Consider the following 18,306-nt stretch of genomic DNA (forward strand, 5'->3'; position numbering starts at 1 on the left):
TACAAGGTCTTACTCTGTCACCCAGGGTGGAGCATGATCTCAGCTCACTGCATCCTACACCTGGGCTCAAGCCATCCTACTGCTTCAGCCTCCTGAGTAGCTGGTACTACAGGCATACACCACCATGCCTGGCCAATTTTTGTATTTTTTGTAGAGACAAGGTTTTGTCATGTTGCTTAGGCTAGTCTTGAACTTCTGGGCTCAAGCCATCTGCCTGCCTCAGCCTCCCAAAGTGCTGGGATGACAGGTGTGAGCCAGCTATATTGTGGTTTTGCTTCATAATCCATACCCATTGTTTAATCAGTAAAATTGATTGATTATGGAAACAACAGCCTGTCTACAGAGCATCTTGAGCGTATATGTGGTTCAGCAGGTAGAATCTGTAACTGAGCAGATAGAAAGTAGTATCTGGATTTTTTGTTTGTTTGTTTGTTTGTTTGAGACAGAGTCTCGCTCTATAGCCTAGGCTCGAATGCTCAGGCATGATCATGGCTCACTACAGCCTTGATCTCCCTGGCTCAAGCAATCCTCTTACCTCAGCCTCCAGAGTAGCTAGGACTACAGGCATGCCACCATGCCCAGGTTTTTGTTTTTGTTTTTGTTTTAATTTTTATTATTTGTAGAGACAGAGTCTAACTCTGTTGCCCCGGTGGAATTCTTTATGATCATAATGACTTTTCACTCCAGGGTTTCCCTTTAGTTGTGGTATTTGTATAATCTTTGGTTTGATTGTGAATTTCTATGTAATCTAGCAGCTGTTTTTTGCTATGTCACACCTGCATGCACCTGAGTCTGTGTTCATGGAGTTGGGCATGAGTAGTGTGTTGTGTGAAGGAGGTGAAACATTACTGAGGTGGGTGGCTTAAGGTAGTATATACCAAGTTATGTTTCCTAATTTGAAGATAATCATGCAGGAAAATTTATTATAGGGAAGAGGATGATATGGTGCAGTGAAAAAATGGGGAATTAGGAATCAAAAGGTTTGAGTTCCCACTGCACTGCTGACTTGCTTTCTGATCCTAACAAGTTTCTAACTCCTCCAAGCCTCCATTCATCAGATGATATACAGAAACGCTCTTTCAGGGGGTTGCAAGGATCTAATTAGAGGCTATTGAAGACTCTTTGTACACTGTAAAATGCTATTCAGATATTATTTATTTTAATAAACAGTGATTGCTTTATGTCAGGCTCTTTAACAAAAATTCTTACAATTCAGACCTCCTATCAACACTGCAGAGCAGGCATTATTATCGCCATTAGTCAATAAGGCACCTGGCATACAGAGAGTAACTAAGTAACTTGCTCACCTACTACTTTTAAGTGATGATTCCCAATGTAAGTTCCAGCTGCTTTTTTGCTATGTTGTCGTGCTGTTAATAAAGGATAAATGGTAGAGGTTTGAACTTTAACAACAACTTGGATTATGCTTCTAAAAAAATGGAAGTGGTGCTCTAGACTAGGAGTCAGGAGGTTCAGACTGTTACTATATTTTTCTATTATTTTGGGGTAAGTTACTTAAATTAATTTCATTAAATACGTTTAAAACACTTGGCTATGTTTCTGCTAAGGTTTACATGTAAAATGCTTTCTTATTTTAATCATTTTCAGAATTTAAAAAATTTCCTTCGAAGGGATCAAAAGTATTTTATGAATCTGTTTTAATATTTTTTTTTCTTTTTTTAAAGTCATTCCTACACTGGCCAAGATTACAGTACCCAGGGAAATGTTGGGAAGATTTCTTTAGATCAGATTGATTTGGTAAGTAGAACATTATTTTAAACTTAGAACTTTATCAATGGAGGGAACATAGATTTTCTTAAATCAAAGACTTTTGGGTGAGGAGATAGAATATTATTTCACTGCTTGCTGATTAATTTTAAAGAAAATCCCATGATTTTAAAAAATCATAAGAAAATCATTTAATCAGAAAATTATCTGTACTTTTATGAAAACAGAATTTAATCAACTATTCCAAACAGGAATTCTTTTAAATAGCTAAATGGAGTTTGTGTTTACATTTAAATACTGTATACATTTAATAAAGGGGAAATGGAAAACACTAAGTGTATTAGTTTGTTAGGGTTGTCATGACAACGGAAATTTATTTTCTCACAGTCTAGAGTCTCGAAATCCAAGATCAAAGGGATAGTAGGTTTGATTTCTTCCAGGGCCTTTCTTGTCTCACAGATGGCTGCCTTCTCCTTGTGTTCTCCTGTGGTTTTCCCACTGCTTGCATACATCCCTGGTGTCTCTTCTTTTTGTAAGGACACTGAGTATGTGAGACCAGAGCCCCACAGCCATGGCCTCCTTTAATCTTAATGAGTTCTTTAAAGGCCCCATCTCTAAATATAGTCACATTTGGAGCTACTAGAGGTCAGGACTTGATATATGAATTTCAGGGGGAGAGGACAATTCATCATCTAGTGTAGGCTACGAGATTAATAGATAGCTTATTTTAGCATCATTTGACTTTGTGGTTCCATAGGGTAGCGTACTTTGCCATACTTGTAGAATTTCTCTTTAATACATAACAGCATTTGCACTCCATACACAAAGGGAAAATAAGCCAGCCATAAATAATCTTGGGTTAGACGACTACCAAATTATTCACAATAAATTAAAAATACACAGGGATTTTAATGCTTGGAAACAAGAACTGTAATAAGACTAGTAGAGAAAGAACGTGAGTTTGGATCAGAATGAATAGGTCATCTTCCATTTGAAAAATTATAAAAAAGTACTTGCAGTTAATATGTCTAGAAATAACAGTAGGGTTGCCTACTTTACACAGTTGATTTGTTGATTTGAAATTTGTTCTCAAAGATGTCCCATCTTTTAATTTTTTTATTAAACACTTATCTCTAACAGTCCGCTTTCTCACTTCCACTCATGTGATTTGTGCTTATATAATGTGAATGGTTGGAGGTTAATTCTGTTCTTAGTTCTAGCTAGATGTTTCCCCATTCACAAGCAAATGTGAATTTGGTTGGATACTGTTGGAGTTCATAGAAATATTAATTCATTTAATGGATATGTATTGAGCCCATCAGTTATGTAGCAGCCATTGTGCTGTGGATACAGAAGTGAGGAAAACAGAAAATGTCCCTGCCTTCATGGACCTTACATGAGGGAGAGGGACAACATAATAAATAATAAATGAGCAATATAATATTAAGTGCTATGATGATGATCCTGTCATGGGTCTGTGCCTGAGACCCCGTGGTGAGTAATACAGATGTATCTTTTTCTGGACTGCCTCCTAACTCTGTATCTATATTGTTTGATCTTCACAACAGCATGTCATTTGCATATCCCTTGGTATTTGCAACTCTTCTCCAAATGTTTTCTTTAGTTTTTTCTTCTCACAAATCTGGCTTTCTCAATGCTGTTTCCGCTGTGGGCCTCTTCAAGTAGAGACAACTTTCCCCCCGAGTTCGTATATAGGTATGCGGTGAGTGTCTTTCTTGGTCCACATTTCTCTGCCTTCCATTGTTACAGCTCCAGCTCCTTTAAAGCCCTTGTGATCTTATTATATCATCTGATACCTCCTTTGTTGCTATTCGACCCCCTCCCCCCACATCTGTATTCGTTGATGATTTGAACACCTAGCTAATGGTCTTGTGTACTGGCGCTATTGTTGTTATTGTTCTTGGCCTCTGCAAGATCCAAGTTGATAATTTATCCCCTATCCTGGACTTATGATTCTTTTGTTTGCTTGTTTTCCATGATCATTTTTCTATCTGTATATAGCCAGACACTATCTTTTTAATTTTTATTATTTGGACTACTGCCCACACCTCTTAAGTATCCCTCCTGCTTCCATTCTTACTCTCATATAGTCTTTTCACTACATAACAGCCAGAGTTCTCTTTGTGTATTGAATCACATCAGTCTTCTGGTCAGAACCCTCTAGTGGGTTTTTATCATATGTAGGCTTAAATCCAAACTCATGTTGTGGCCTCTGAAGCCATATGTGCTCATCATTTCTATTTTATCTTCTGCTCCATTCCGGCTCACTCACTTGCTCTGGTCACATGGATCTTATGCTCTCTTTTAGCACACCATGTTTATTCCTTCTCAGGATCTTCATTTCACTAGAATCCAACTTACTTTGTCTTACTTGAAATGCCATCTCCTCAAAAAGGCTTCCCTGGCCACCCAAATTGAAGTACCTCTCCCCTAATCACACTTGATTTCATTTCTCTATTTCATTTCCAGTGTTTTGGCATCAGATGTTATCTTTTTAATGTCTGTATTCATTGTCCGTCTCCTCCTATTAAAAATAAGCTCTTCGAGGACAGGGTTTTTGACTTCTTTGTTCACTACTGGTTCCCCAGGGCTGTACACATAGTAAGTGTTAAATAAATATTTGTTGATTGAATGAATAAGAAGTAATCAAGGAATGTGCCAAAAGAAATAGAAATTGAGTTGGGTCTTGAATGATGACTTGGCTTTGGCTACATGGCATGTGCATGAGAAGGGTGCACCAGGCAGGGCTAGCAGAGTGAGAAAAATGAGAAGCTACAGAGCATGACTGCATGGTCATGGGATAGTGAATAATCCAGTGGACTGGAGCCGAGGACTCATTTTGGTGTAGTAATAATATACTGGGCTTTCCCAGGCTTCCTGACACAGTGCTTCTGTGGTGCTCAAGTTTTGCCCTTGTTGGAGCCCTCATTTTATCATTTATTTCATGTGTTTAACTTACATAGTAGTGAATATAATAATTGTGGTGTCTTTTTCCTTAACTGAATTAAAGGGGACAATTAGGTCCTAGCTTATTTTCCAGAACACTTAATAAATAATTGTTCTGTTATGTATAATTGAAAAGTAGTTATTGGCCAGGCGCAGTGGGTCATGCCATCTGCAATCCTAGCACTTTGAGAGGCCAAGGTGGGAGGATCACCTGAGGTCAGGAGTTCGAGACCAGCCTGGCCAACATGGTGAAACCCTATCTCTACTACAAATACCAAAATCAGCTGGGCATGTTGGCAGGCACCTGTAATCTCTGCTACTCAGGAGGCTGAAGCAGGAGAATCGCATGAACCTGGGAGGCAGAGGTTATAGTGAGCCGAGATGGCACTGCTGCACTCCAGCCTGGGCAACAGAGTGAGATTCCATCTCAAAAAAATAAAAAAAGAAGAAAAAAAAAGAAAGATAGTTACCAGATATTGAGGAAACCTTGCATGTTCATACTAAGGATGTTGAATATTGATTGTATGGATTAGAACAATGTTTAGAAAAAAATCAGATATTAATATGAAGGAACAAAAATGGTCTCATGAAAAGGAGCTGAAAGGCTTTCTAGTTAGTTCTACCAAGGGAGGATATAGGTCTGAATGAACTAGACTGGGGATGGAAAAATTCAGAAGTTGTTACTGTAAAAGAATGAAGAGAAACTAGATGGTCACTAGAGGGAGCAGCAAAGTCAAGCAAAGTGAGACCTGCTCTTTCTTATAGATGAAGTGAACTTGCTAAGGCATATGTGAGGGAGTAAGAATTTAAGTCTTGGGAGGATATTTAAGGAAGTCATAGAGAATGCAATTGAAACCGTAAGTGAAAAATTAAAGTAGGCAATGATATTTCATTTTTGGCACTAAGGCACTAACTACACTTTGTTCCTTTTAACTTGGTTTCTTTAACATATTTATTTGAATTTTCCTTATGAGAAGTTTCTCTTATTTTTGTATTCTGCTTTGTATTTGAGTTATCTTAAAAGTTCATCTGCTATTCAGCAATTGTACTTTTATCTCAGGGAAATGAAATCTTATGTTCACATAAAAACCTCTTCAAGAATGCTCATAATAGCTTCATTTGAAATAGCCCAAACTGGAAACAACCCAAGTGTTCTTCAATGAGTGAATAAATAAATTATGATACATTCATACCATGGAAAACTAGTTAGTAATAAAGAAGTGAGCTTATATACAACTTAGATGAATCTTGAGGGAATTCTGCTGAGTAAAAAATGACAATCTCAAAACAATACATATTATATGATTCTATTATACTCTTGAAATGACAAAATTATAGAGATGGAGAACCAGATCAGTGGTTGCCAAAGATTAGGGAGCTGAGGGAGGGGAGCAGGGTGCAAAAGATAGATGGGGGTGGTTATAAAATCATGAGAGATCCTTGTGGTGACAGAACTGTTCTGCATGTTGACTGTGGTGGTGGATGTATGAACCTACATGTGACAAAACTGTATAAAATTTAATACGGAAGTAAGTGCATGAGTACAACTGAGGAAACCTGAATAAGACTAGTGGATTGTATCAATGTCAGTATCCTGTTTGTGATAATCTACTGTAGTTGTATATGATTTTATCTTTGGGGGAATTTGGATATATGCTATCTCTTTGTATTATTTCTTGTAACTGTATGGGAGTCTGTAGTTAACTTCAAAGAAAAAGTTTAATTAAATTAAAAAAACAGGTAAAATAAATTTTAATAGTATGTTATTTAATCCAAAGTATCTAAAATATTATATTAACTTGTAACCAGTAAAAAATGTTAATAAGAAACATCTTATACAGATAAGAGTCATCTGTAACCACAGTAATAAAGTGGCACTTTCTTATGGTGTTTGTTTTTTTATTCCAATTAAATTGAATTAGGAACCATAACAAATATTACAGGGGACCTGATAAGTCTTCCACTTAACTTAAAACTCTACTGTTTTTTCTTGTAGCTTTCTACCAAATCCTTCCCACCTTGCATGCGTCAGTTACATAAAGCCTTGCGGGAAAATCACCATCTTCGTCATGGAGGCCGAATGCAGTATGGCCTATTTCTGAAGGGCATTGGTTTAACTTTGGAACAGGCATTGCAGTTCTGGAAGCAAGAATTTATCAAAGGAAAGATGGATCCAGACAAGGTAATTTTGAAAAAAAATATCAGAGTGGTACCTGATATTTTAATTTGGTCTGAAAATGAAACGGTCTATTTTTTTTTTTAATATGCTCCCTGCAATGTAGTTGAAAATTCTAAAAGGATAAATGTGTTGACAATTCAGTTTAGATAAAAAGAAACTTGCATATTAATCTAATACAAAAGATTGGGGAAGGAATGTTTTCCTTTGTAGGTATACTGCCAGTAGTAATTATAAGACTGAAATTTCTTTCAGAGTTATATATCTGTGGGAATGTATGTGTGTCTATACATATGCACATAATGTTTTGAGCACTGGGAGATATCATGAACAAATAAAATGGAACAATTTAAAATATTTTCTATTATGTTATGCAGAATCTTTTATAAACTTTTGTTTTTTTTTTCGAGACAGGGTCTTCTTCTGTTGCCCAGGCTGGGCTGGAGTGCAACGGTGCAATCATGGCTCACTGCAGCCTCGACCTTTGGGCTCAAGTGATCCTCCCACTTCATCCTTCCCAGTAGCTAGGGCCACAGGTGGACACCATTATGCCTGGCTAATTTTTTTCTTTTTTAAATTTTTTGTAGAGATGGAGTCTCACTATGTTGCCCAGGTTGGTCTCAAACTCTTGGGCTCAAGCCGTTCTCCTGCCTTGGCGTGCTGAAGGGTTGTGATTACAGCTGTGAGCCTGAGTCATCATACCTAGCCTATAGAACATTTTTAGATGGACAATAATTACTATAAACCTGAACAACTTTTTAAAAACCCTATCTGCAGTGCTTATATTCCCAATCCTATGCCTTGTTTCTCTTTAATAGTGCCAGCTAATAACATTTTACTTGGAAATATGATTTCTTGCCCCTTCTATGCCATGACACTGTGGTATGAAGAACATTTTTTACTGTTTATTTCTTGATTTGCTGCCTCCTAAAAGTAAATTATGGAAGAAAGAATATTTACCAGGTACATTTTATAGTACTTTATTATGTTTTATGTTAGTTTGCAAGCATTGCCAAAATAAAATACCACAGACTGGTTGGCTTAAAAAACAGAAGTTTATTTCCTCACACTTCTGGAGGCTGGAAGTCCAAGATCCAAGTATTGGCAGATTTGGTTTCTCCTGAGGCCTGTCTCCTTGGCTTACATGTGGCCTTCTTCTTGCTTTGTGCTCACATGGCCTTTTCTCTGTGCATGTGCATCCCTGGTGTTTCTTCCTTTTCTTATAAATACACTAGTCTTACGGGATTAGGGCCCCACACTCATCTGATCTCATTTAACCTTAATTATCCCTTTAGAGGCCCTATCTCCAATTACAGTTGGATTTGGAGTTAGGGGTTCAACAAATGACTTTTAGGAGATCACAATTCAGCTCGTGTCTGTAGCTATATGCTTTATTAAAAAGCATAGATTTTTAAAAATAACATTATAAAAAGCTGTTATAGTTTTTTCAGATTTGTTTTAAAAACTGTCTTCATCGACAATTATCCATAGAATCTTAATGAAGTCACTTAATAGGATTTTCTTTGAGCAGTTTTGGATAATGTTTTTTATATTTCTTTTAAAGGTAATTTATTCTAATTATAGAAAATATGAAAAATACAGAAAAATTCACCTGTTATCCTCCAATTTGAAATAATTACTGTCAACATTGTAGCCTTTTACTCTAGTCTACAGAACTAAACACCACTGCTTTTCACCATTCTAAAAATTGTCATTATATTATGATTATATTTGCATATTTTTGACCAATCATTGAAAATATCTTAATGAGTTACATAATATATCTTTTGAAAGTGATGTAATTTGTTTAATCATTCTCCTATTGTTGGACATTTGGTTGTGTCTAATTTGACTCTGTTATATATGTTACTAATATAAATAACAGAGTCAAATAGCTAATATCCTGTGGACATAGATAATTGATTATAGTTTTGATTATATTCTTTGTGTGTGTGTGTGTGTGTATATATATATATATATATATATGCATTCACCAGGAAATAAAATTATAAGAAACTACACACAGCTGGGCAGGTTGGCTCATGCCTGTAATCCTAGCATTTTGGGAGACCGAGGCAGGTGGGTCGCCTGAGGTCAGGAGTTCAAGACCAGCCTGGCCAACATGGTGAAATACCGTCTCTACTAAAACTACAAAAATTAACTGGGCGTGGTGGCAGGTGCCTGTAATCCCAGCTACTGGGGTGGCTGAGTCAGGAGAATCACTTGAACCTGGGAGGTGGAGGTTGCAGTGAGCTGAGATCGCACCACTGCACTCCAGCCTGAGTGACAGAGCGAGACTCCATCTCAAGAAAAAAAAAAAAAGGAAACTACACACAATTTTAAAGTTTTAATGCATGCTGTGAAATGACTGTTCAGAAAGGTTTTAAATTAGACCCTCTTCAAGCGATGTGAGAATTTTGCTCTGCCATTGACATCATTATGTATTATTAACTTAAAACAGTTTTTGATCTTTTTATTAGGAATTTGATGTCTTAAGTAGGTAGATGTATTAGGGTTCTCCACAGAAATGGAACTGTGTGTGTGTCTGTCTTTCTGTCACTTACACGCACATGCACACAGACATACACACACTCACACACATACAGAGCGAGCAAGAGAGAGAGAGATGGGGATTATGGAAGTTGACAAGTCTCAAGATCCGCAGTTGGCAAGTTGAAGACCCAGGAGAGCCAATATTGTAGTTCTAGTCTGAATCCAAAAGCCTGAAAACCAGAAGAATGATAGTGTACAAGTTGATGCTTGAAATACACAGGTGTGAACTGCATGGGTCCACTTATATGTGGATTTTTTTCAATAAGTATATTGGAAAATTTTCTGGTGATATGCAACAATTTGAAAAAACTTGCAGATGAACCACATAGCCTAGAAATATCAAAAAAAGTAAGAAAAAATTAAGTATATATGAATGTATAAAATATATACTAGTCTTATTTACTAACATGAGATGTACAGAAATCTATTGCAAAAAGTTAAAATTTATCAAAACACATGCACACAAATGTACAGACCATACATGGTGCTATTCCCAGTAGAGAGAAATGTAAACAAATGTAAAGATGCAGTATTATAACCTACATAAAATTAACTGTAGCACATTCTGTACTACTATAGTAATTTAATAGCCCCACCCTGTTGCTATTGTGGTGAGCCTGTAAGTGTTGCAAGTATCTGCTTAAAACGCTCTGTGATTGCTAATCATCTCAGCATAAGCAGTTTGCACAGTAAATTGTATATTACAGTAAAGTGATCTCTCACAGTTCTCGGGTATTTTTCATCGTGTTCAGTGCAATATCTTAAACCTTGAATAGCACCATGGGGCTCATAGGAAGTGTCACTAGTAATGCTGGAAATGCTTCCCCAAACCAGAGAAAAGTAATGATATTACAAGAAACAGTTGAATTGCTTGATATGTAATATAGATTGAGGTCTCCAGCTAAGGTTGACTGCCATTTCAGACAGGTGGTTCATCTTGTAAATAGATAATGTAAACTTATGGTATCGATCAATGTAGTACAGTACTGTAAATGTATTTTCTTATGACTTTCTTTCTCTTTTTGTATTTTTAGTTGAGACGGGGTTTCACCATTTTGGCTAGGCTGGTCTTGAACTCCTGACCTCAGGTGATCTGCCTGCCTCAGCCTCCCAAAGTGCTGGGATTACAGGTGTGAGCTACTGTGCCTGGCCTATTATGACTTTCTTAATTTTTTTTCTCCAATTTACTTTATTGTGAGGTTACAGTGAATATATTTAATACAGTGAATATATGTAATATTCAAAATATGTGTTAATCAGCTGTTTATGTTATCAGTAAGGCTTATGGTCAACAGTAGGGTTTTAGTTGTTAAGTGTTTGGGGAATAAAAAGTTATACATGGATTTTTAACTGTATGGGGTGAGGGGTGGAGGTTGTTGCCTATAATCTCTGCATTGTTCAAGGGTCAGCTTTAGTTCCAGCTCAAATGCCAACAGCTTTGAGACCCAGGAAGAGGCAATGTTTCAGTTTAAAAAATGAGGCCCCAGTTTAAGGAAGTCAGACAGAAGCAAATTCCCTCTTACTCACAGGAGGTCAGGCTTTTTGTTCTGTTTAGGCTTTCAACTGATTGGTTGAGAATTATTCACATTAGGTAGGGCAATCTGCTTTACTTTAACTACCAATTCAAATGTTAATCATATCCAGAAACACCCCCTCAGACACACCCACTGTAATGTTTGACCAAATGTCTGGGCATCTCATGGCCCAGTCAAGAGCTGGGTGGTTGTTGTGTTTTGGTTTTTTTTTTTTTTTTGAGACAGAGTCTCGCTCTGTCACCCAGGCTGGAGTGCAGTGGCACAGTCTTAGCTCACTGCAACCTCTGCCTCCCAGGGTTCAAGCAATTCTCCTGCCTCAGCCTCCCAAGTAGCTGGGATTACAGGCATGCACCACCATGCTCAGCTAATTTTGTATTTCTAGTAGAGACGGGGTTTCACCATGTTGCTCAGGCTAGTCTCAAACTCCTGACCTCAGGTGATCCACCCGCCTTGGCCTGCCAAAGTGCTGGGATTACAAGCGTGAGCTACTGCCACCATGCCTGGCTGGCGAGCTGGGTTGTTTTGAAGTGAAAAGAGAGAAGTTGAGCTAGCATTTTAGCTTGGTTTGTGCTGTAAATTGAGAGAAGAAAAAGGAAAGTAGAGAGGGAAAACCAGCTGCACCAGCCTATATGGACACTTACCCTGAGTACTAAGTCTTTGGCTTGGACACTTGTTCATTGACCTGCCTTCTTTTATGTACATCTGGAATAGCCTGTGGAGCAATATCATCAGTAGTCTTTTTTTTAACTTGTATGTTTAAATTTTTTTATTATGGAATTTTTATTTTGCAATGCAAACTTTTTTCAAAAATTCTTATAAAAGAAAATAAATAATTTTTTAGTTTTCTAGATAACATATAGTCTATATTTTTATTAGCTTATTAATTACAGCAAATGTTATTTTGACTAAAGGATTATAAGACACATTTCTGACTTTCTATGACTATTTAGTGTTCTGTTGTTACATAGTCCGTATTGTAAATGTTCATGTTTTTCTCAACTGTATCGTTTACATGTTTTTTCAATGACATGTAATAAACTAAGGCATACTAAATTACAATATTCTCTAATTGAACCATTGTATCTATTTGTTAAGTGATACATACAATTAAAAATATTCTTAAGAGGTATAAAAATTGTTGGCTTAAAATACTGCTTATAGGATATTTTTTAGGATGATTATAGAAGATGTTAAACATTTTTTATAGTGCTAATTAAAGGACTTGGGTGTTGAACCCAGCTCGAATGATTTGAAATAACAGCTTCTGTTTGGACAGCTTATGTCCTAACAGTGTAAGAAAAATGATGTGGTAACAGTCAATTTCAACTGGAATTTTTCTGTACTATTGTTTCCCAAATGATCATAATGTCTGATTTCTTTCTCTTAATATTTGTGTCCTCATTGTGACTTATTTGAGATGCATTGCTATGTGAGTCTGAGCAAATATTTTGGGTACTTAGCCAGTACTTTTGAGTCAGCAGAGACTGGTATAATATCTCCAGCAATTTTGAGCTCTAACTCTGCAGCTACAACTACCTTTCCTAGATATACTGCCTGGAACCAAATATTTCTTTACCCTAACTTCTAAGGCAGCTCTGTTCTTGAATTGACTGCCTGATCGGTATCTGTCTCTTCCTCCCATCTTTACTTACTTGTGCTTGTTGCAGGCATTTTTTTTTTTAACACTTTGCTTTTAAAACTAATGTTATACTTAATGTTGGAGGGGAATGTGTTGTCTGTATTCTAAAATAATTTACACCTGTATTAGTGTTTGTAACTGTCATCCAAAGTATAAATATTAAAGTATTGTGTCTCTAGATACCTTTTATTAAGGTTAAGCAGTTTTTGTGTTATAATGCACATAATTTCTGTTATAAACATTTTTGAGTAGTAATAATGGATTGTGGAAGCAGCTTAAGGTTCTGATGCTCACTGTTATTTTTTTATTAGGAATTTGATGTTGTAAGAGTTAAAGAAGGAGGAAAGAAACACGAAAAGCAGCTCAACAGTCAAAGACAGGTTTATTTTGGAGAATAAACCTGAGTGGGGCTTCTGGCCGAGTTTGGTCAGTAATGCTGTCTCTTACAGACTGAGATTATTTATTGGTGAGAGAGCTTGGAATGTTTCTGTGTGGGGGAGAAGTTTATGGCGGGGTTGGAATGTCTCTGGTCGGAGAGGAGATTATGTTGGGGCTGACATCTCTCCAGCTGGAGGGGAGGTTATCTCGGGGCTGGCATGTCTCTGGTCAGGGAGGGGTTTGGCGTGTTTCTGGTCACAGATGTTATTTGTGGTTTATGGTCATGCTGACTTTAGCCATCAAGCTGATGCCCTTTGGATTTAGGAAGTTTTTGATCAACGTAAATTTTAAAATGATGGTGCTTGTCCAAGATGGCAATGCTCCTGCTCTGTCAGATGTATTAAGTCAGTCCTATGTATGTAAAAATTAGCCATCTGTCTATAAAATGCTTATTCAGAGTTACTAGTTTGGATTATTTTTCTTGCCTTTTGAAACTATTTTCCGGCTAGCATATATATTCCAATAAATGATATTGGTTACTTGCTACCAGATTATGTTCTTTTAATTTTGGGTGCTTATGACTACCTTATATTTATTGCTTATTTATTCATTTATTATCTGTATCCTACAATTAGAATGTAAACTATATAAAAGCAGGTATCTTGTCTTTCTTGTTGACTGCTGCATGTTCAGGCATCTCTAGAACAGTGCCCGACTCATAGCAGGCACTCAATAAATGTTTATTGAATAAACTAATACATGGAAATTTCCATATTATTTACATAGAAATAAATTTTCATACATGTTCATAGATATTATTTATTTATATTTTGCTGAATACATGGTAAATTCTACCAAATCTTTAAAGTTTAGCTTTCGATATGAGAAAAAATAATCTTTATCTGTTTTGGTTCTTTTTAGATAGAGCTGTTTCTAACAAGTTATAGAATTCAAGTCATTTTAGTTGCTTTTTTATTTCTAAGAGCAGTAGATCTCAGCATCAGCATCATTTGGGAATATGTTAGAAATATAGATTCCCAGAATCAAATTTGTTGTCGTCCATGTATTTTTCTAAATCAAAATATGGATTGGTAGAATATACAAATATACAAATATTTAACATAGTATCATATTACGATTCTTATAAAAAGTACAGAGAAATATATTTGTGTGTATATGTATATACATAGATACATACATATGTACATATTCCATCTACTTGGCATAGATCATTTAGCCGATTTTTATTGTGTGTTTATCATGAACATATACCTTTCTGAAGATACTGAAATAAAAGAAACAGCCCTTATTTATGAAGACTTTCCAAGACCTTATTTTATTTATTATAATTATTTTTGAGATGGAGTTTCGCTCTTGTTGCCCAGGCTGGAGTGCAGTGGCGTGATCTCAGCTCACCACAACCTCCACCTCCTGGGTTCAAGCTATTCTCCTGCCTCAGCCTTCCAAGTAGCTGGGATTACAGGCATGTGCCACCAGGCCCGGCTAATTTTTTTTGTATTTTTAGTAGAGGTGGGGTTTCTTCATGTTGATCAGGCTGGTCTCGAACTCCCGACCTCAGGTGATCTACCCACCTCGGCCTCCTAAAATGCTGGGATTACATGCGTGAGCCACCATGCCTGGCCCCTCCAAGACCTTATTTACGAGAGTCTTCCAAGAGATTTATTTGGAAAAACCAGATAAATACAAATGTACAGACAGAGAAAGAAGGGAATTTCATGTTAAAGGGACAACATTTTAAAGGACCTTAAAGTGTAGTCCATCCTGTAGGTGGTAGGAACCTGAACTGTACCAGTGTAATTGTGGCAAGAGGGGAGTCTGGAGACATAGATTTTTTAGCCTAATTACTAAAGATAGATTGAATTAGTAGGCCAGTTCCTACTGGTCTTGTTGGGTAGGTAGGTGCCAACCAGGATCCTGTCAGCCAGGATAGGGTCAATTGGTAACTGGAATTTAGTCAAATATGTGTAGTTTCACAACTTTGAATATTTACTAAAATAATATAATGAATGTTGGATGCTATGCAGGTTTACTGAAAAGTGGAAAATAGTATGAGTAAAGTTTCCACTTGGTTCAAATTAATTTCGCCTAACTTTGGATTTCTGATTATATAGGCCAACATTGATTTTTAAGAAACTATTTTGCTTTAAAGCAAATTTAAAAATTTTAATCTACTTGGTTATAGTTTAATTGAGAACGAAGGAATTGGAAAACAGTTCCAAAACACGATGGTAAAAAGGAAAGTATTATTAAGGTGATGTGGAGTAAGAAAGTTATTAGAGTGGATCGTGTTAGAGACCAATCTTGAATTAAGATTTGGAGAAAGTGAATGACATGGGTTAGTTGAGAAAGAACTGAGAGCAAGAATACACAGTGAACAAGGAATGAGGGGAAAGTACGCAAAACATCGTTAACTCTTCCATTATTTTCTTTATTTTTATAATTATTTTAATAAAATAATTTTACAGTAATAATTCTTCCATTTATTACTCATTCACTTAGGCTTTTTATTACCTGTTTTTGGGATTGTTGTGGTTTTGACTGTTGTGATTTAAAATTCTCCATTTCCAGACTTTTTGTGATTTACCTTCTCAGTATATTTGAATACTGTTTTATTTAGATGCATATTATACTTGAGGATAGAGATTTCAGTATTAAAACATCAACCATTTCCAAGAGAACATTCCATTGTTGTATGATCTTATAGCAAACCAATTGCTTTTCACAGTATACCTTACTCCAAAAAACATTGGTTTCATAATGTAGGGTTTTTATTCTTAAATTGTTGAATATGAATATTGATATATTTAAAATGTTAAAATAAAGCTCTTTGAGTTAACGCTTGTCAGTGAAGGATGGAGAAATTTGAAAATTGCACTTAGGTTGCTGAATCAGATTTTTTGGATTTGTGAATGATTCACAAGAAGTATTTAAAGTTTTGAACGTCTTATTCCTTAAATAATTTCCCGTATTTCTGAAATAAATGCACCTATGCTTTATACAAATAAAATTTAATTAGTCAGAGTAAAGTTTTTCATGTTTTTCTTAGTTGTAATTACAATTTACAAGCCTGTCTACCTGAAAAAAGCATCACCCTGGGTGCAACAGATATAAAATCAAACCTTTATTTATTTTTTTTATTTTTAAAATTTCAACTTTTATTTTAGATATAGGGGGTACATGTGCAGGTTTGTTACCTGAGTGTATTTTGTGCTGCGACGTCATCTCCCAGGTAGTGAGCATAGTACCCAATAGGTAGTTTTTCAGTCCATCCTCCCTTCCGCTTCTAGTAGTCCTCCGTGTCTATTGGTCCTATCTCTATGTCTGTGGGTGCTCGATGTTTAGCTCCCACTTATACGTCAGAGCATGCACAAACCTCTATTTAAAGTATGAATACCATGAAAATATTCTTTTACTTGGCACTTGGATATTAAATCACTTCGGCGACTAGCTTTGTTAAGTATTACATTGAACTGGATAATTCTTCTAATAAATTCAAAGCATGTGTCCTGTCAGATTGCTCATAGTGTTGTTATTCTGAATTGCTTTAGGCTGGTTTTATTGGATATTAAGTACAACATTGATAATGCACATTTTCTGTAGCTGTGGTTTCTGTCCTTGATGACAGCATGCTTAAGGTCTATTATATGTTGTTATAATTGGGTCAAGGAACATTTAGCACTGTTTTCTTCCAGAATCTAGCTTGCGTCAAGACTAAGAACAAACTTGTGTTGTTAAAAATTGACTACTGAAGGATTAAATATTTGGCTGGTGGGATGTGAGTATATGAAACATTTATTGTTAGGATTTTTTATTTCAGAGACCAGTAGATCTCAGCATCAGCATCATTTGGGAATTTGTTAGAAATGTGGAATCTCAGAATCAAGTTCTGGGGTCAGGGCCCACAATTTGTGGTTTAACAAATCATCCAGATGAAATTGATACACACTAAAGATTCAGAACCACTGTTTTAACTGCTACCCTGTCATAGTCCATTTTCTAGTGCTTATCACAGAATATCTGAAAGTGGGTAATTTATAAAGAAGAGAAATTTATTTCTTCTAGTTATGACTGAGAAGTCCCAGGTCATGGGGCTGCATCTGTTGAGAGCCTCCTTACTTGTGGGGACTCTCTGAGAAGTGCCAAAGTTAAAGCAGGAGTGCCAAAAGTTAGAGCAGGAACCAGATTTCCTGGTCTTAGCATACAAGAAAATGGAGGCGATGGGAATAGAATGTGTGTTTCTAAAGTTTAAGAAGTCAGGAAGGAAAGAAATAGAGCATACTAGGTACAGAGGGTGACTGTGCCAAGCAAGGTTTTCAAGTTGGGGTGGGCAGGAGCAGTAAAACTCATGGAAATGGAGGATGTGCTGAGAATACTTGAGGAAACAAGGCCTGAGGAGATGGAAAGAGAATTTAAAACATTTATCTATTATGTGATTATTATAATATGAACCTCTGTTTCCTATGTGATGTTCCCTGAGTGTAGAATTTGTTTCTTTCTTACCGTGATATACCCAGCACTTGAGATGGTACTGACAGACTGTATATGCTCAGTAAAATTTGTTGAATGACTGAAAGAATTGCATTGGGAGTTTAGTTTATCTCACACCTGATGGATATAAGAAAAATTATGAATTGGTGAAGGAGTGTTTAAAAGTAGAAAGAAGAGCTGTGGGAGCTCACATCCACTGCTCATCTTTCCAATAAAGTAGGCAGGGGAATCGCTTACCAGAAGGATTTGGTGTATTTAGGGCTTAAAGAAAGTTGAAGAGTCTAGAATAACACCTTCCATAAGTGTGCTAAGGCATTAACTAAAAAAAAAAAAAAAAAAAGATTGCTAAGCTACAGAATGGTTACAGTTTGAGTTCCTAGCATATGCTAGGCACTATAACTAATATTCTACATACACAATTTTATGGAATCCTTAAAACAATCTTAGGAGATAAGTATTATTTATGTTGAGTTTACTAATGAGAAAACAGTACTAGGCTATAAATTTGTAACTGGCTAAGTCGGCACTATTATGTTGCTTTCTCTAGCAGTGTCTTATGGCCTTAGAGCAAAAGCAGAGATGGCATAAGGTAAAATTTATTCAGGTTTAGGAGTTAGCAAAGCAGGCATGCTGCTTTAAATTCTTCCTATGTTTTCTGTTTAATTTAATCTCACACCACCACCATGAGGTAAATATTATCTTCGTTCGATGGAGAGTTTAATGTGTTTTCCTCAGGCAGCAAAGGTGGTACATGATCAAACCTGGGTTAGATCCAGGTCTATTTTATTCCAAACCCTGAACTTCCCCCAGTACTCTCAGAA

The 18,306-nt window shown here is 36.3% G+C and overlaps 1 protein-coding gene across 6 annotated transcripts in view; it reads left to right on the forward strand.

Moving 5' to 3' along the window:
* PRIM2 (DNA primase subunit 2) overlaps positions 1 to 18,306 on the forward strand; it is a 328,903-nt gene that overhangs the window by 213,675 nt on the left and 96,922 nt on the right. For all 6 annotated transcript variants that reach the window (XM_054686809.2, XM_054686810.2, XM_054686812.2 and 3 more), the window contains 2 exons: positions 1,686 to 1,758; positions 6,692 to 6,877. In XM_054686809.2, coding sequence (XP_054542784.1) covers positions 1,686 to 1,758; positions 6,692 to 6,877 — 259 coding nt within the window. The remainder of the gene's footprint in view (positions 1 to 1,685; positions 1,759 to 6,691; positions 6,878 to 18,306) is intronic.

This window comes from Pan troglodytes, chromosome 5 (assembly GCF_028858775.2).
Source record: "Pan troglodytes isolate AG18354 chromosome 5, NHGRI_mPanTro3-v2.0_pri, whole genome shotgun sequence".
Taxonomy (NCBI): Eukaryota; Metazoa; Chordata; class Mammalia; order Primates; family Hominidae; genus Pan; species Pan troglodytes.